The 15000-nt window shown below is 38.8% G+C and overlaps 1 protein-coding gene across 1 annotated transcript in view; it reads left to right on the forward strand.

Moving 5' to 3' along the window:
* Window positions 1-15000, forward strand: part of LOC138039037 (ceramide transfer protein-like) — a 27176-nt gene that overhangs the window by 6220 nt on the left and 5956 nt on the right. Inside the window, exons 3-11 of the mRNA XM_068885193.1 lie at window positions 5816-5926; window positions 6830-7007; window positions 7206-7471; window positions 8408-8500; window positions 10885-10971; window positions 11077-11154; window positions 13276-13365; window positions 14335-14403; window positions 14827-14890. Coding sequence (XP_068741294.1) covers window positions 5816-5926; window positions 6830-7007; window positions 7206-7471; window positions 8408-8500; window positions 10885-10971; window positions 11077-11154; window positions 13276-13365; window positions 14335-14403; window positions 14827-14890 — 1036 coding nt within the window. The remainder of the gene's footprint in view (window positions 1-5815; window positions 5927-6829; window positions 7008-7205; window positions 7472-8407; window positions 8501-10884; window positions 10972-11076; window positions 11155-13275; window positions 13366-14334; window positions 14404-14826; window positions 14891-15000) is intronic.

Consider the following 15000-nt stretch of genomic DNA (forward strand, 5'->3'; position numbering starts at 1 on the left):
CCGCTGACAGATTGGTTCCTTTTTCTCCTTTCTCTAATCACAAAATTATAGACTGTTAATCTTGTATCGAAAGAACAGTTGCTTTTCAATGCTGTAGTTCTGAAAAGAATATGGCTACAGATCTTGATCGTGACTAATAATATTCATGACAAAATTGGGTCCGGATAATGGAGACATCCGGATAATAGAGGTCCGTATAATCAAGATCATCCTCGGAGACCCAGGGGCAGATCGCGGAGGCAAGGGAAGTTGAAATGAGCCAAAGAAAATGGCGACGAAGAAAAGCATAGTAGGCGAGAAGAGCCCCTGAGGACATGTTCTTACCAGACCAGTTCCAAACAGTCAGGGTAATACGGAATTCTGATTGGTGCCAGAAATTCTTTGTGTTTTTCTGCCCAATCAGACAGAGGTCACCAGGCCGTGAAGTCATTTCGTGGCTTCTTACACGGAAATCACTTGATCACCATACTCGCCTGGTTCGTTTGGCAAGGTTTTGCTTGAGGAGAAAAGCCTCAATCACAGCACAAAATGTACAGGGAATCGTTCAGAATGTCGGCGGAGAAATACGCTGGACCTTTTCGAGATATCGTTACAGTAGCATATTTCCAAGTGTGCGAGATTTATTTAACTTCAGATGTCCTCCCCGATTCACCTACAGTAACATAGCAGTGATTAATTTTGATCTGGCAATTATTTTTATCCTGCCCCCTTTTCCTGGTCGAGGTATTTCTAGATTTCTTGCATCAATTGCTGTGTCTGAAACGTTGCTAATCTCAACAAATTCTCGATCGCATGGGCCACACGCCTATGTCGAGCACGCAGCAAGACTTTATTTCAATGCGTGCCAAATTTAACGCTATCGAGCTTGTGTTCTCTTCACGATATTGTTCATGATGAGCCACCCGATAGAAACAATTGATGACTGTTGTCGAGTGTGTTCTTACGTTTTTGTTAACAAAAAGAGAAAGCGAAAGCTTTGTTTAAGGCGGCTGAAACCAGTTTCAACACTTTCAAGAGACCTTGTTTAGTAGAGGGATTGGCAGTACAACACTTTATCACGTAACAGCAATGTCATGGTACCATGTGAAGCATGAATTATTGCTAAACAGATGCCAAGATAAAACTATCGGCAAGATTCAGAGCTATCTTAAAGTTTCAATTATTTAAGGTGGCTCTGAATCCGCTCCACAGAATTTTTTTTTAAACTTTGCAGAAAGTTTCATTCTGACATGTTGATTACTTTTGATGATTACTTACTTGGGGGTCACCTACCGGTAGTTCGTTTTTCGAGATATGAGCAGCTAAAGCCAAAATATCCATGGGGTGTTTTTTGCAGGGCTTTCCTGTTGCCAGAGTAACGTTTTATGTCAGAAAAATGACCAAATCTTTTTCAGCAATAATTGGTGTTTGATATGGTACCATAGCATTGCTGTTAAGTGAACGTTTCTTTCAAGTGTTGAAACCCGTTTGAGCCACCTTAAGCCAATTTCACCATCCTCGGTGATGTCTTGTCCTGGTGAGTTTAAAAAATCACCATGAGGAAAGCACCCAAACAACAAAATCAAGTTGCCACTGCTTTCCAAAATCAAGCAAAGGAACATCCATCAAGGTGTGCACATTTCCACTAATTATATAATATGCATACACACACTGTATGTAGATGCAGAATACCGACAGTGTACTAGAAAATAAAATTTGCCATTGTTGTAGTGGCATATCCTTAAGTTTCAAGTTTATTGCAAATTACTTAGTTTAACTTATTACAAAATATGCCATATCCTTATCCTTTAAGGAGGCTCAGAACAGCTGTTCAAGTGAGCGCTCCAGCTTAATGCCACACATGCCACCTGAGCCACTCTAGACGATAATGAATCAAGATTAATACAGAGTTTGTTAGATGTAGTCAGGCTTTTTCATAAATATTTCAAATTCTACTTCAGTTTATAGTTCTTTCTCACATCATGTAACTTGGGTCAGAGAATTATGATATGGTTTTGAAATCTAAAAAATAAAATACTGCTCACCGAATTAGTTTTCGAGATACTTTTCAAACGCCAAGTTTTAGAGGATCTTTGAGCAGCACTGTACCATTACCATAGCAACAGTTAGAACCCAGCAAACACCCTTTAAAACATTGCCTCACAATAGTATTACACAGGTATGAAGCTGTAATCCTTCTGTAAGGATTGGAGTAATCTTTTTCCATTGGAAACACGACTATTAAGAGTGGAAATCCTTTGGAGCTTCCTTAAACTAAGACAATAATGTGTACTTATTGAGTGGGAGGGCCGGACGGGAAAATATTTGGCCTGAGGTCATGGCGTCCGCCATGACCGAGGGCCAAATATTTTCCCCTCTGGCCCGACCTAACTCAGTCAATAAGCATTTTAACATATGACCACCGCGCTTTTCCTTTTTTTTTTTTTTTTTTTTTTGGGTAACAAAATTCGGAATGTTCACTTACGTCGCTCATTTTAACCGAAAAGTTGTTTTAGTTCGCATCTCGCGCGCGCTTTCATTGCAAAACTATTGAGAAAATCCCCGTATGAGGGCCGTGCGTGATCCTAGCAGGGCCGGACGGCTTTTTCCGGCCCTGCTCGCGCCATCGCGTACGGCCCTAATACGGGGATTTTCTCAATAGTTTTGCAATGAAAGCGCGTGCAGGGCCGTACGGGTCATATGATAATATTATTTATCTTTTTATCTGTGACCACATTTCTGTCTTTCTGTAGAGTGCTCTTTTATCTCTTCAAATAATTGTCTATCTAGATTAGTGCTGCAGTGAGATTTTGCATTAATTGCCTGAGTATAATATTTATGCTGATTTCAAAACCCAAGCAGCTGGATACAGTTGAACAACAACAATAACAATTATTATTATTGTTGTTCAACTGTGTCCAGGTACATACTTGTACTATAGAAAGGGTATGCTGTTTCCTTCTTTCTTTGGGAAATGTGCTTCTTTTTCTGATGTGTCCAATAAAGCTGATAAATTCATTAAAAAAATATTGGAAGAATGTGAATTAATTATTAAAAGTTGTCACATTTTTGGGATGCTGTAAGAGAAATATCAAGGTTAACCCATTGACTCCCGGGGGTTCCCCATTGCCTGTTTAGGCCGGTCTGGATTTTAAAGTGAGTGAGTGATTAAAATTAAATTATATTTACAGAGGTACTAGCTCAGAATATTAGGTGCTATCATTCAAATTATTGTCCATTATCAAAGTAAACCTATTTCAAAGGAATTACCAGCACATTTGCACAGCCTGGGTATTGCCCTTTGCAATAAAAAATATTGAAAGAATGTGAATTGATGATTAAAAGTTGTCACATTTTTGGGATGCTGTAAGAGAAATATCAAGGTTAAGATTAAATTATAATTTTATTTGCAGAGGTACTAACTCAGAATATTATTGCCCATTATCAAAAGTAAACCTATTTCAAAGGAATTGCCAGCACATTTGCACAGCCTGGGTATTGCCCTTTGCAAGGCTAAGAACACATCAGCTGTTACTTTGGCAACATCCAGAAGGCACTCTGATCAACTGCTCTTGCTTGGAGTTGGACAAAGTGCCAAAAACTTGTGCAAAAGAAAAAGTCTTTAATGAAGTGTACATGTACTTTCTTAGATGACTGTGTGCTCGACATGCGAGTGTGGCCTGTGCGATCAAGAATTTGTCAAGATTAGCAACGTTTCAGCCACAGCAATTGATGCAAGAAATCTAGAAATACCTCGACCAGGAAAAGGGGGCAGAATAAAAATAATATAGACCTCTTTCATAATGGCGGCCAAAAAAAAAATTCTTTTGTTTTAATGCTAATAAGCCCTACTAACCTCGCTACGACGAGCAAATTTCAAAAGAATATTTGTTTTAAAACGAGGGCAGTAGGTGTAATTAACATAAATACAAAAGAAAGTAAAGTTGGTCGCCATTTATGAAAGTGGTCTATTTTCAGATCAAAATTAATCACTGCTTTGTTAGGTGAATCGGGGAGGACAAATCTCGCACACTTGGAAATACACTACTGTAACGACATCTCCGAAATAAAGGTCCAGCATATTTCTCCGCCGACATTCCGAATGATTCCCTGTACATTTTGTACTGTGATTGAGGCTTTTCTCCTCAAGCAAAACCTTGCCAAACGAACCAGGCGAGTATGGCGATCAAGTGATTTCCGTGTAAGAAGCCACGAAATGACTTCATGGCCTGGTGACCTCTGTCTGATTAGGCAGAAAAACACAAAGAATTTCTGGCACCAATCAGAATTCCATATTACCCCGACTGTTTGGAACTGGTCTGGTACGAACGTGTCCCCAGGGGCTCTTCTCACCCTACTATGCTTTTCTTCATCGCCATTTTCTTTGGCTCGTTTAGACTTCCCATTGCCTCCGCAATCTACCCCTGGGTCTCTCCGAGGATGAATCAAGGTTCAACTGTACTACATTGTTTCAATATTTTCATGACACAATTTTTATGTAACAAAAAACTTAAAGTAACTAAATAAATATAAGAGGCTAGGCTAACTGCTTGTAGTATAAAAGGTGTCGTGCCTTAGGCACATGCAAATAATTTATCAATGAACCATGGATGTAACTGAGCTCTGAGGTAATTTGTGCAATAAGAAAGCCCCTTATGTCATAAAATATTATCTGTCATTCTTTTTTAAATTCTGAGTCCCTTTTTCTCGCGCTAGAAATATCTTTTAAGGCTTCCATCTCTGTGTTGCTGTTTGTTGATCACCATCTTGGATAATTAATCAGTCGTGCTTGAATGAATTCGAACAAAATCAGAGCTTGAAGTGACCCATTTTATAGTGCATCTTTGTGTTTAATGACAGCAATTAAACATTCAAAATGTCCCATTGCCTCCTCGGAGTAAGACTTAATGTAACAGATTTTACTCTGTCTAACAACAGAAGATTTTACTCATTAACTGGGGGCATTCCTAGGAATTTCCTATGCTGCCTGAGGGGTCAGTGGGTTAATGCAAGGCAAAGAAAATCTGTGAACTTGTTTAAAGGGGCTAAGGATGGGAGTTTTTTGTTTTAATCGAGCAAAACTGCATAGAAGTAACTTTTTTATTACTAGTCTTTTTAACCCATTGACTCCCAGGGGTTCCCCATTGACGAGTAAAATCATCTGGGGTTAGATGGAGTCTGGCCGGTTTGGACGTCAAAGGGTTAAATATTCGAGAAAGAACACTTGAAGTTTAGTAGAAAGACATCAAAAAAATGTTTTTGCTGAGTCTTCCATATTAGATATTTAGCCATTCCTTCAGGTGAGGAAGTTTAGCCTTCAGTTTTCAAATTGCAATCCATTTCCATCCTTCTCTCCCTTATGTTGAACAAAAAATAAAATTATTTAACATTCTCCTTGCAGTAAGATGGTTTTGAGGAATCAAATTGCATCATCATTATTTTGTGGGTTAGGGTTTTGTTTTAAGGCATATTCCAGCATTACTTTACATGTATGTGGAGGCCAAAACAACACAGAATCCCTTGAAAGGAGTGAATAGAGAAAATTTTCAAACCACAACTTTTAAACCATGCTTTTTCAGTCTCACCTCCCTCCCTTCACTCATTTGTCAAATTTAATGGTACATATACATGTAAGATGTATTTTCCTCTCTATCACTAAGCAGAAATAGAATTTTTTGTCCTGTCTTTGAGTATTAAGAGATAAACTAAACTGATGGACATTGCTGTTACTATACATTCCTTTCCAATATTTTTATACTCTGGGAGTAATTCTTTGAAGTACTTCATATTGTACATTAAGTTGCTTGATAGTAAACTTGGTAACTTTTTCTTTCAGGCAGCTGAGTCTGGCTATGGTTCAGAGTCAAGTCTCAGGAAAAATGGTTCCATGCTGTCCTTGTCATCTGTCACTAGTTTATCAACAACAGCATCAACCTCATCTTTCAAGGTTCAACGTACTATGTTATCAGCATTTTTTAGCAGTTAACTTGAAACTTACCTCCGTTGGAGCAGTTTTGGTTTTCAGAATAATAACTATTATTTCTTTTAACATGGATTAATACTATAGCAGTATTTAGCAAGAATATTTTATTGTCTTTTCAACCATCTTGAGGGCAGTAACTGTGTGTGCAATGATAGAGATCACCTTGCAGAATTTTAATGGCAAATGTAGAATTTAGGGAACCTACAGTAACCTACATTACAAGTACACTGTACTGTATAGTTTCCTCCAAAACATGACATGTTTTGCATAAGATGGCCATTAATATTATTTGCATGTAAGTAAACAAAGTGAAATGCACAAGCTACATGTGTAATCTTGTACTAGTCTTAGTAACAAAAAGCATGTTACCGGTAGTTGTTCTGGATAATGAAATCAACTGATAAACCATGCATTTTGGACATGTAATCATTGTTAATGTGAATGCTTTGAAAAGCTGCTGCATTTCCCTTACAACAGTGTTTTCCTACATGTATTGGGATTTCATTGAAGTGCATGTGAAGATGCACTCCTGAGATTTGTTTAGTTCATTGAGCTTTCAATTGATTTAAGGACCTCCTTAAGTTACTGTCCAAATTTACCTGTGTTTAAAGTCATTGCAGAAAATCACCTTCAAGTTACACATGTACATGTACATATATACATTTAGATGTAGTTGGCAGTGGGATAAATGTAACATTATTTACAAAATTTAATGTATGCATAACAATATGGCAATCAATTTAAGCAAACTTTGTTGTATTGTTAATGTTGTTAGCTCTTTGAAGTAATAATGCTTTCTGTTATAATTATCAGTGCTCTCTTTTATCTACAATATTTATTACTGTACTGGTACTTTTATTTTTCCAGAAGGCTAGAGGCTTGCGTGAAAAGTTGATGGAACTTGAGACATTCCGGGATATTGTTTGCCAGCAAATTGACACCCTTCAGGGCTACTTTGATGCTTGTGCGGGAACTGGTACCACTCAGAAACAGGCCCCTCTCACAAATGGACATGACCAAGAGACCTATGACAGCAATGAAGGATGTGAGTCATTGTGTTCTGTGGTAACGCATGTTACCACTATACTTTGATTACTTGGGAAGCCTGTAAAGTACTCAACAAGTTAGAGGTCATCTCCGATATTGCCTCTTGCAACTCTTACTTTGTGCTGGCTGCTAAGTACAGACTTTGTTAATCAGCCCTGTTACTTGGTCTTTTCAATGTTTTTATTTTTATTTTTAGTGGACCATGATGCTGATGATGAAATGGATGAACTATCAACTACACCTACTCCTGCTACTTTTCGTCAAGTTGTTGGCAACCCTGGCCATAGGAGAACAACATCGGATGGAGCTGCTGTCCTCTCAATTGCAAATGCAAAGGGGGTTGATTTTAGGGGTGAATCAATCACTTTTCAAGCCACAACTGCTGGCATCCTGGCAACACTTCAACATTGCATTGATATAATGAACAAGAGGGAGGAACATTGGCAACAGAGATTGGACAAGGTACAAAAAAATAATTTTGAAGGATAAGCTCAAAGGGCAAATCTCACATAGGTTTACTACGGGAATGATGACTTGTGTTTTTAAGTGTCTGTGAAGTGAAATTACCAGTAATTTCGTTTTTGTGCACTTTTTATACCAGTAGTTCAAAATACATGACTGCAAAATCTGTTGATTTGTCTACTGTTGATTTTACAAGTGCTCAAAGTTGCTTCATTTGGCCTTAAAAGGTGGTTAGGAGAGTGGGTTGAATTTATTTGCAGAAATTATAATGGATGGGCACACGTGGAATTGACTGGTACATAAAGATATCCTTATGAAAAATTATTGGTTTTTTGATCACAAACAACCCCAATCTGGCGTGCACTTTTCCATGTGTCCCTATTGGCGCTTACAGGAAGGGCAAATCACTTTAAGACTTTTTAGTCAGTCTGAGAGCTAAGATCCCTTCACAACCTTGAAACCTAACAGACCCTACATGTAGGTTACTGTGACAAGCATTCCCTTATCAACATCCTTCTCTGAATGTTATGCCATAGAAAGATCAAGAGCTGTCAGGAAAAAAACTTTTTTCTCCAGAACTCTGTTTCTTCCACCAAAAAAACCCCAAAACAAAACAGAGTTACTAGCTGTGGCTGCGGTAAGGGCGCCTGTGTCTTTCCTACTCTCCACTGTATTCAATTGACACAAATGATGTCAGTGATTGTTGTCACATGGTATTTTGACCGTGCAATCAAAAGCCTTTTTTTGCCCAAAAGGGACAACTTTTAGCGCTTAAAATTTAGTTTAAACCCCAGCTATCTCAAATTTTGCAGTCACATAATTATTTTGATCTACGAATATTAGAACTGTGCACAAACAATTTCACTTCATAGGCACTTTAAATTTAAGTTCTCTAATCTCCCTAATAATTGAAGGTTGTTGCATGTCTTTCCATAGGAAGTAGAGAAACGGAAGAAAGCAGAAGATGCTGCCAAATCAGCAGTTGTTAATGCCAGGAAACAAGCATTCATTGGAGGGCCAGACTTTGAGGTAATACGAATGAACAAAATAATATTAGTTAACAACTCAAAAAAACTGTTCTCTTTCAGATTTGTCGTGCTCAGTTTTTGATCATTCATCTTAAGAGAGATGACATTGCTGGCAGAAACGCAAAACATTTAGACTGAGAATTGCACATAGAGACACGGAATATTGTTGTACATGTAGCGTGTCATGATCTTGAAATTTTTTAAGGTCATCATTGATACAGATTTCACTGTGGTGGAGATCTCTTAATAATCTTGCAATACCTGTAGCATTTTTGCCTCTCTGCCAAACCTCATGTGGAACCCTTGTTTATTTGAACCACATTTTCCAAACAATGTATAATCTTAAAGGTTGTTAAGAAAAGAAATAAAATAAAAAATGGTATTGAAAGGGTGAGACAAAATTAACAGTGTCTTAGACATGAACAGGAAATTGCTTGGCCTTAGAAGAATCTTAAAGTGTCTATAACCCCCTTATTTTTGCCCAGATGTGTCTTTGCATCTTGCCAAGCAAAATGACACAAAGTTTTCGTTTTTTGGTCAAAACCAAAATTTTCTATGAATTTCCAAATTGGTGAAAAATCAAGGGTAGAAAACCCATTCCAAACCGCAGAATTCGCTGAAAGGGGTATGGGCTGATTGTAATTTGTGATGTACATGTAAAACCCTGCCTTCAGTCATTCTGATTGTGACTTTACAATGTAGTCAGAGCTGAAAAGATTTCTGAGAATTAAAAATCAAAATCGATAACACTTCCCACATGGCTTTTTGTAGGGGTCCTTAATACTCACACAGAGTTTCAGAAATAAAAGGTCCACTTCACCTTCCATGCGGAAAGTGGAAAGGTAAGAAACTGACACCGCCATCTTGGCCCATTCGACCCAAATCCAGCACAACTTTTTCCACAAAAACCAAATCCATTTTGTGAATAAACACAATCCTGCTCGTGGAATAGGAGATGCCTGAAACCCTTAAACTTCTAAAGGATCTCCAGCTAGCTGAACTACATGTAAGACAGCAGGCTCCCTGAAACATTTAAATCCATTCTCCACGTACCTTGGGGATCACAACCTGGTTAATTTGAAAAAAACAGGGGCACCCGGTGGCAAGTAAACTCTGGCCAATGATAAGTCGTGATTTACTTGTCACCAGGTGCCCCAAGTTTAACTGTCGTTTTCAAACTAACCAGGTTGTGATCCCTATGGATTGTTGGAGTGGATTTACAAGTTTCATGGAGCCCGCTGTCCTAGCTCAGCTAGCTGGAGAGACCTTACTGGGTTTGGGTCGATTGGGCTAAGATGGCGGTGTGTCAGCCTCCTACCTTTCGGTTTCCCTTGTATGGAAGGTGAAGTGGACCTTATTTTTTTAAACTCCCTTTGAGTATTTTTTAAGGACAAGTATGAACAGCCACGTGATAAGTTTTATCAATTTTCATTTGCAATTTCTTACAAATTTCTAGAGTTGAACCTCATTCCATATGTGTCCTGTATCCTGTCATTAATAGAGAGCCTGGGTTACCTGTGCTGTTGCTTGGTCGCTCAAGTTTAGCAAGCCTTTCACTTCTAACTCGTAATCCTCTATTTTGGAGACCTTAGAATCTGAACTGGAAACGAGACTGAAGTCGTTTGAGGACATTTAGTGAATGTCACTGCTCTTAACAAAATGCCATCCGAGTAACAGCTGTCTTCTGCTTTTGTTGTTGTCTGTCCTCTGCCTTTGCTCTGTTTGCCCTGTTACATAACTAGTCCCAGTCTTCCTTTCACTGGTCATGGGGCAGAAAAACCATAATTCAAAAATTCGTCAAAAATTCCAGTTTTGACCAAAAGGAAAAGTTTTTGTGCTATTTTGCTCAGCGTGACACAACAATTCATCTGGGTAAACAAAAAACGTTGTGGGGGTTACATGCACTTTAAGATGAAAAGGTAAAGAACCGTCATACCGTTACGCAGTGATATCCACAGATCGAAACTTGTGGGGTGGTGTAGACAGGACCCATGCAAATAAAGGCAACAGCGTTGAGAAACACAACTGGCTATTATGGCTGAACTACAGAATACAGGGCCACTTTATTTACTGTCATAACTATAGTGCCTACAGTGCCTTTTGTTATATACCTATGTGTGTTGTTCTTCAAAAGGTTCTGACTAATTTGTGTGTGCTTGCCTTGTGCAGTCCTGAATTTTGTAGTTGCTACTTATTTACTTAATATTAGTGTGGTGAAGTGGAATTGGGGATCAATGGACACAAATACAGCAAGTTGGCAGGGCAGGTTTGGAATGTGTCTATGCAAATCTGGCTCTCAGATCACTTGTAGCAAAAACGGTGTCACACCGAGGCTGATTTTAACATTTTTAAATTGACTGTATTGATATACTGTCTTGGACATAGGAAGGACCCCATAGTGCTTTGAATGAAGAAGAATTCTATGATGCAATTGAAGTGGCTCTTGACCGCCAGGATGAAGAAGATGCTATGGTGGGTTGCTAAACCGGAATGGCTTTTAATCTCTGTATTTAAGTCACGCTGTTCTTTTTCAGGAACTTAATCAACTAATTTTTTTTTTCTTGTTTGCAAATGTAGAAGGACTTTCAAGGCAGCACATTTGTGCCTCCGTCAGAACTTATTGAGCAGGAGCCAGAGCACAGGATGAAAGCCGAGGTAACTTTAATATTATTATTAGAGATGCTTTGTATGACCTATAAAAATCAATAGAGTTTGTATGTTAGTTTTGCTAATTGATGCTTCAAAGATGGATATGGTTACTTCTTGTACTTATTTTAGAACAATAATAATAATTATTGGGAGTGGTATATTTTTAAGACAACATAACTTGCAAGAGTTGTTTTGGGAAACAAGTAGGCTTGTATTGATTAGTTCTTTCAGAGCGGGTTGATTTGCACTAATAAAAATTTATTGCAAGACCTCGCAAGATTGGTTGTGAAAGCAACGTACATAGACAAACGTTGGAACCTAGCCCTATAACTGTGCAAGAGAGCTTACTCGCAGACTAAGAAATTTCAAGCATTTGAATTGACCGTAAATTTGCTTTGAACAAATTTTTGTGGCTGAGGAAATTCTCAAAAGCAAAGTCATCAACGTCGAGTTTTGCAAATTTGTTTTCATCTGAATTCGCTTTATTTCATACGGCGATTCAGCAATTCTCTAGAATTTCACAGAGATCTGTTTTCAACACCACCACAGTAAAAAACAAACATTACTCAATTGGCATGATTTCTTTTTTGACTTTGAAGTTTCGTCTGATGCTTCTGGTGCACTAGGGTATGTTGCCATGTTTTAGCATCATTGGTTCTCTGGTTTGTAGCTCCCTTCTCAGGTCTCTCAATCAATTGAATACAAAGAACTCTTCCTATCGTAGTAGCAGCCTACACTTGGGGTCCACTCTGGGCTTCCAGAAGGGTGAACTTCCTGTCAGGTAACAGCTCAGTGGCAAACATTCTGTGGTTCAAAGCAGCCAAAGTACCAGCTCGTCACCAGTGACCTGCTGCTGGTTATTCACTGTTCCTTGGATTTTTCTAGCCATTCCATGCTCTGGGCCACCTTCTGTCATGGCATCTTTGGTTTCCTACGTGCATGGGAGTTCGCCGTCAACTCTCCGTTTAACCCCGACTTTCACCTTACAGTCAGTGATGCTTCAGGGTTTATATCAAGTGCTCCAAAATGGACCCCTTCTGCCAAGGTTGCTACATCTATGTAATACATCTCTGTGGCTCCACTCCTGGCCCTATGTTTCTCCTCTCAGATGGCACACCATTAAGCCACCAATGGCTGTCTTTGGCCCTTCAGTCAATTCTTTCTTCCGTGGGAGTTCCTGGTTGTTTTAGTGGCCATAGCTTCTGCATTGGTGCTGCCACTTCAGCAGCCTCTTATGGTATATAGGATCATCTCATTACACGTAAGACTCTGGGCAGATGGTCTAGTGATGCTTACCAAATATATATTTGCACTCCTGTCCGCACCCTTGTAGGAGTAACCAATCAGCTCTCCTGACAGGTATCTTTCTTTGCTGGCTTCCTTTCTTTGGCTCATTGTTCTTTTCCTTTTTCAGTCATATTGGGTACCTCAGACCTTGGGTGGGTCAGGGCCATGGCTTCCCCCAGCCATGAGCACTTTGTTCTCTCTGACCTTCACCTGTGGTCAGCTCGGAGAGTCCCTTGGTTTGGAATGGGGTCCATGGCTGTGTTGCGGGAATTTGCCAGCCATGGGGGTGGTTTTTGTTTTATCTAGGGGCTGGCTGGCCACAGTGGAAGCCCCTGGATACTCCAGGCACCTACCTCCCATTTTAGCAAGGCAGATGGTTAACTTTTTTTTCCCCTTCTTTACTATTCTATACTCTATAGATTATCAAATGAATGCACGTGGTTTGATGGTAGATTATTTTCAAGCAAAATAATGTTGATTCTTTCATTGGTTTTTGTAGACCACTTTCTTCTTATGGCTGCTAACTTGTCATTCATTTGTATTCATATTAATAAGACCTACTGCCCTCAATTTGGAACAAATATTCTTGACTGTTTCATGTCATAGTGAGCTTAGAAAGGCTCATTAGTGTTAAAGAAGATTTGGCTGCCATTATGAAAGAGGTTTTTACATTCCCTTGACAGGTATTGATACTGAGCCCAAAGGTGACTTTTGTAACACAAGGGGGTTTTCTGTTGGCATAGTCTGGTGGTTTTGTCCTTGGACTTAATAAATAATATTTACAGTGCTTTTGTAAGTATCAAGCTTTGGTATTTGTATTTGCTTATTTTCAATTTGCAGGTTGATAAATGTTTGAATGAGTGCTTCCAAATAATTTCTGAAAGTGTTGATCACAAATGGAGTTTGGCGTATGAGGATGGTGATATGAAGGTATGATGTTGATTTAATCTCGATAATGAAGCTATTGATCATTTCAGTGGATGTCTTGATCACACGTCCTCACTCAATACAAGTACAGACGAGTACTGTAAACACCTGTACAGCTTTACATTAGACAAGGTGCACTCATAGATCAGCTGTGCCCCAAGTTTAGAAGCTCAGTATTTGTTTAAGAACATTCTGATGAAAATTCAGCATGGGTTTCAAAAACATCTGGAATACAATATTTTAAAATACATAAGTTAGTGATAATTTGTACTCTCAGTGAACAGGAAACTTTCTAACCTGAGTACAGCCGCCCACTCTCACAGGCTAACAACTTTCCAAACTGTCACAGCAATGATGAATACAGATGGAAGATGTTCTTTTGGATGTGATGTTTTTTTGAATGTACATTGCTACCACATGTACAGTGTTTCAGTAAAATATGAAGTTAAAAAAGGTTGCTGTTATTCATCGTGGTGAAGAACAATAGTAATAATAAAGTATTCTCGTTTGTCTCAGGATGTGGTCACTTGTGATGTAGATCGCGACGTTTTGACTGCATACTGCTAGTCTTCATCAGGCGATGAGGTCGACTGGTTATGCGTCAGCAGGATGCTCCACTGCGATGTTTGAATAGAGTAACCGATGTATCAACAAGGGGCTGTTCTCTAGGTTGTCCCATTGAGGGCATGCCATTTTTAAGTGCTCCCAAACTCCACATTTTAAAATCAAAATTGAGGATCTGCTTTATGCGGCTATATGTTGTCATTTGTCAAAATGACTTAATCTTAAGTTTGAAAGAATGTCTTTAATTTTTTCAATTTTAGGGGGGAAAAGTATCTGACTTCTGAATGAAGTAGTCGACGCTTTCAGTACTTATTGAAACCACTTTGTAACCATTTGGTATTTTAACTTTCTTTTTTTAATTTGGCCAAATCTTTGGTTGTAGTAAAAAATGTATCCCCTTATCCTCAGGTGTACCGGCGGGATTATGAAGATGGCGGCATTGTCTGTGATTTTTTAAAAGCTACACACACAGTCACAGTAAGTTGTTGAATTGTTTCTTGCAAAGCTGAGGTAGCAAATGTCCGGCACACTTTCCACCGCTCTATCTCGTTCATCAAGCATAGTTGTCATCAAGACATTTTGGATGACATAGTTTGTTGAACATGTTGCTGCTACCTGTTAATAAAAATTATTATATCTACACAATGTAACATAATTTTGGTAGCAATGTATTACCAAGATCCCAGGGGCTCCACACCCTGTACCTCGCTTCTCACAGCGTCTTCCACATTATTTTTTGTTAGAATGCCGGTAACACAAATGTCTGTGTTGCTCTTGCAGTGAAGTCCATCTTTAACCAAAAGCTAATATTAATTTTAAGCCTTATTGTATTTCTTGCTTCCCAATTGGCATCCTTATTATGCCAAATATTTTTTGTGTTTTAATTTACTGTCTACTTAGGGAATTACCGCTAGGGAAATGGCTCATTACTTTTACGACATGGATGTTCGCATGGATTGGGAAAGTAAGTACAGTGTACTTAAAAGGTCTTGTTGTTCATTTAAGTTTAACCTGTGAGCAAGCTCTCTTTGCTTGCTTGCAGGCTAATTTAAATTCAACGGTGCCAGGGCTCTG

This window comes from Montipora capricornis, chromosome 2, assembly GCF_036669925.1.
Source record: "Montipora capricornis isolate CH-2021 chromosome 2, ASM3666992v2, whole genome shotgun sequence".
Taxonomy (NCBI): domain Eukaryota; kingdom Metazoa; phylum Cnidaria; class Anthozoa; order Scleractinia; family Acroporidae; genus Montipora; species Montipora capricornis.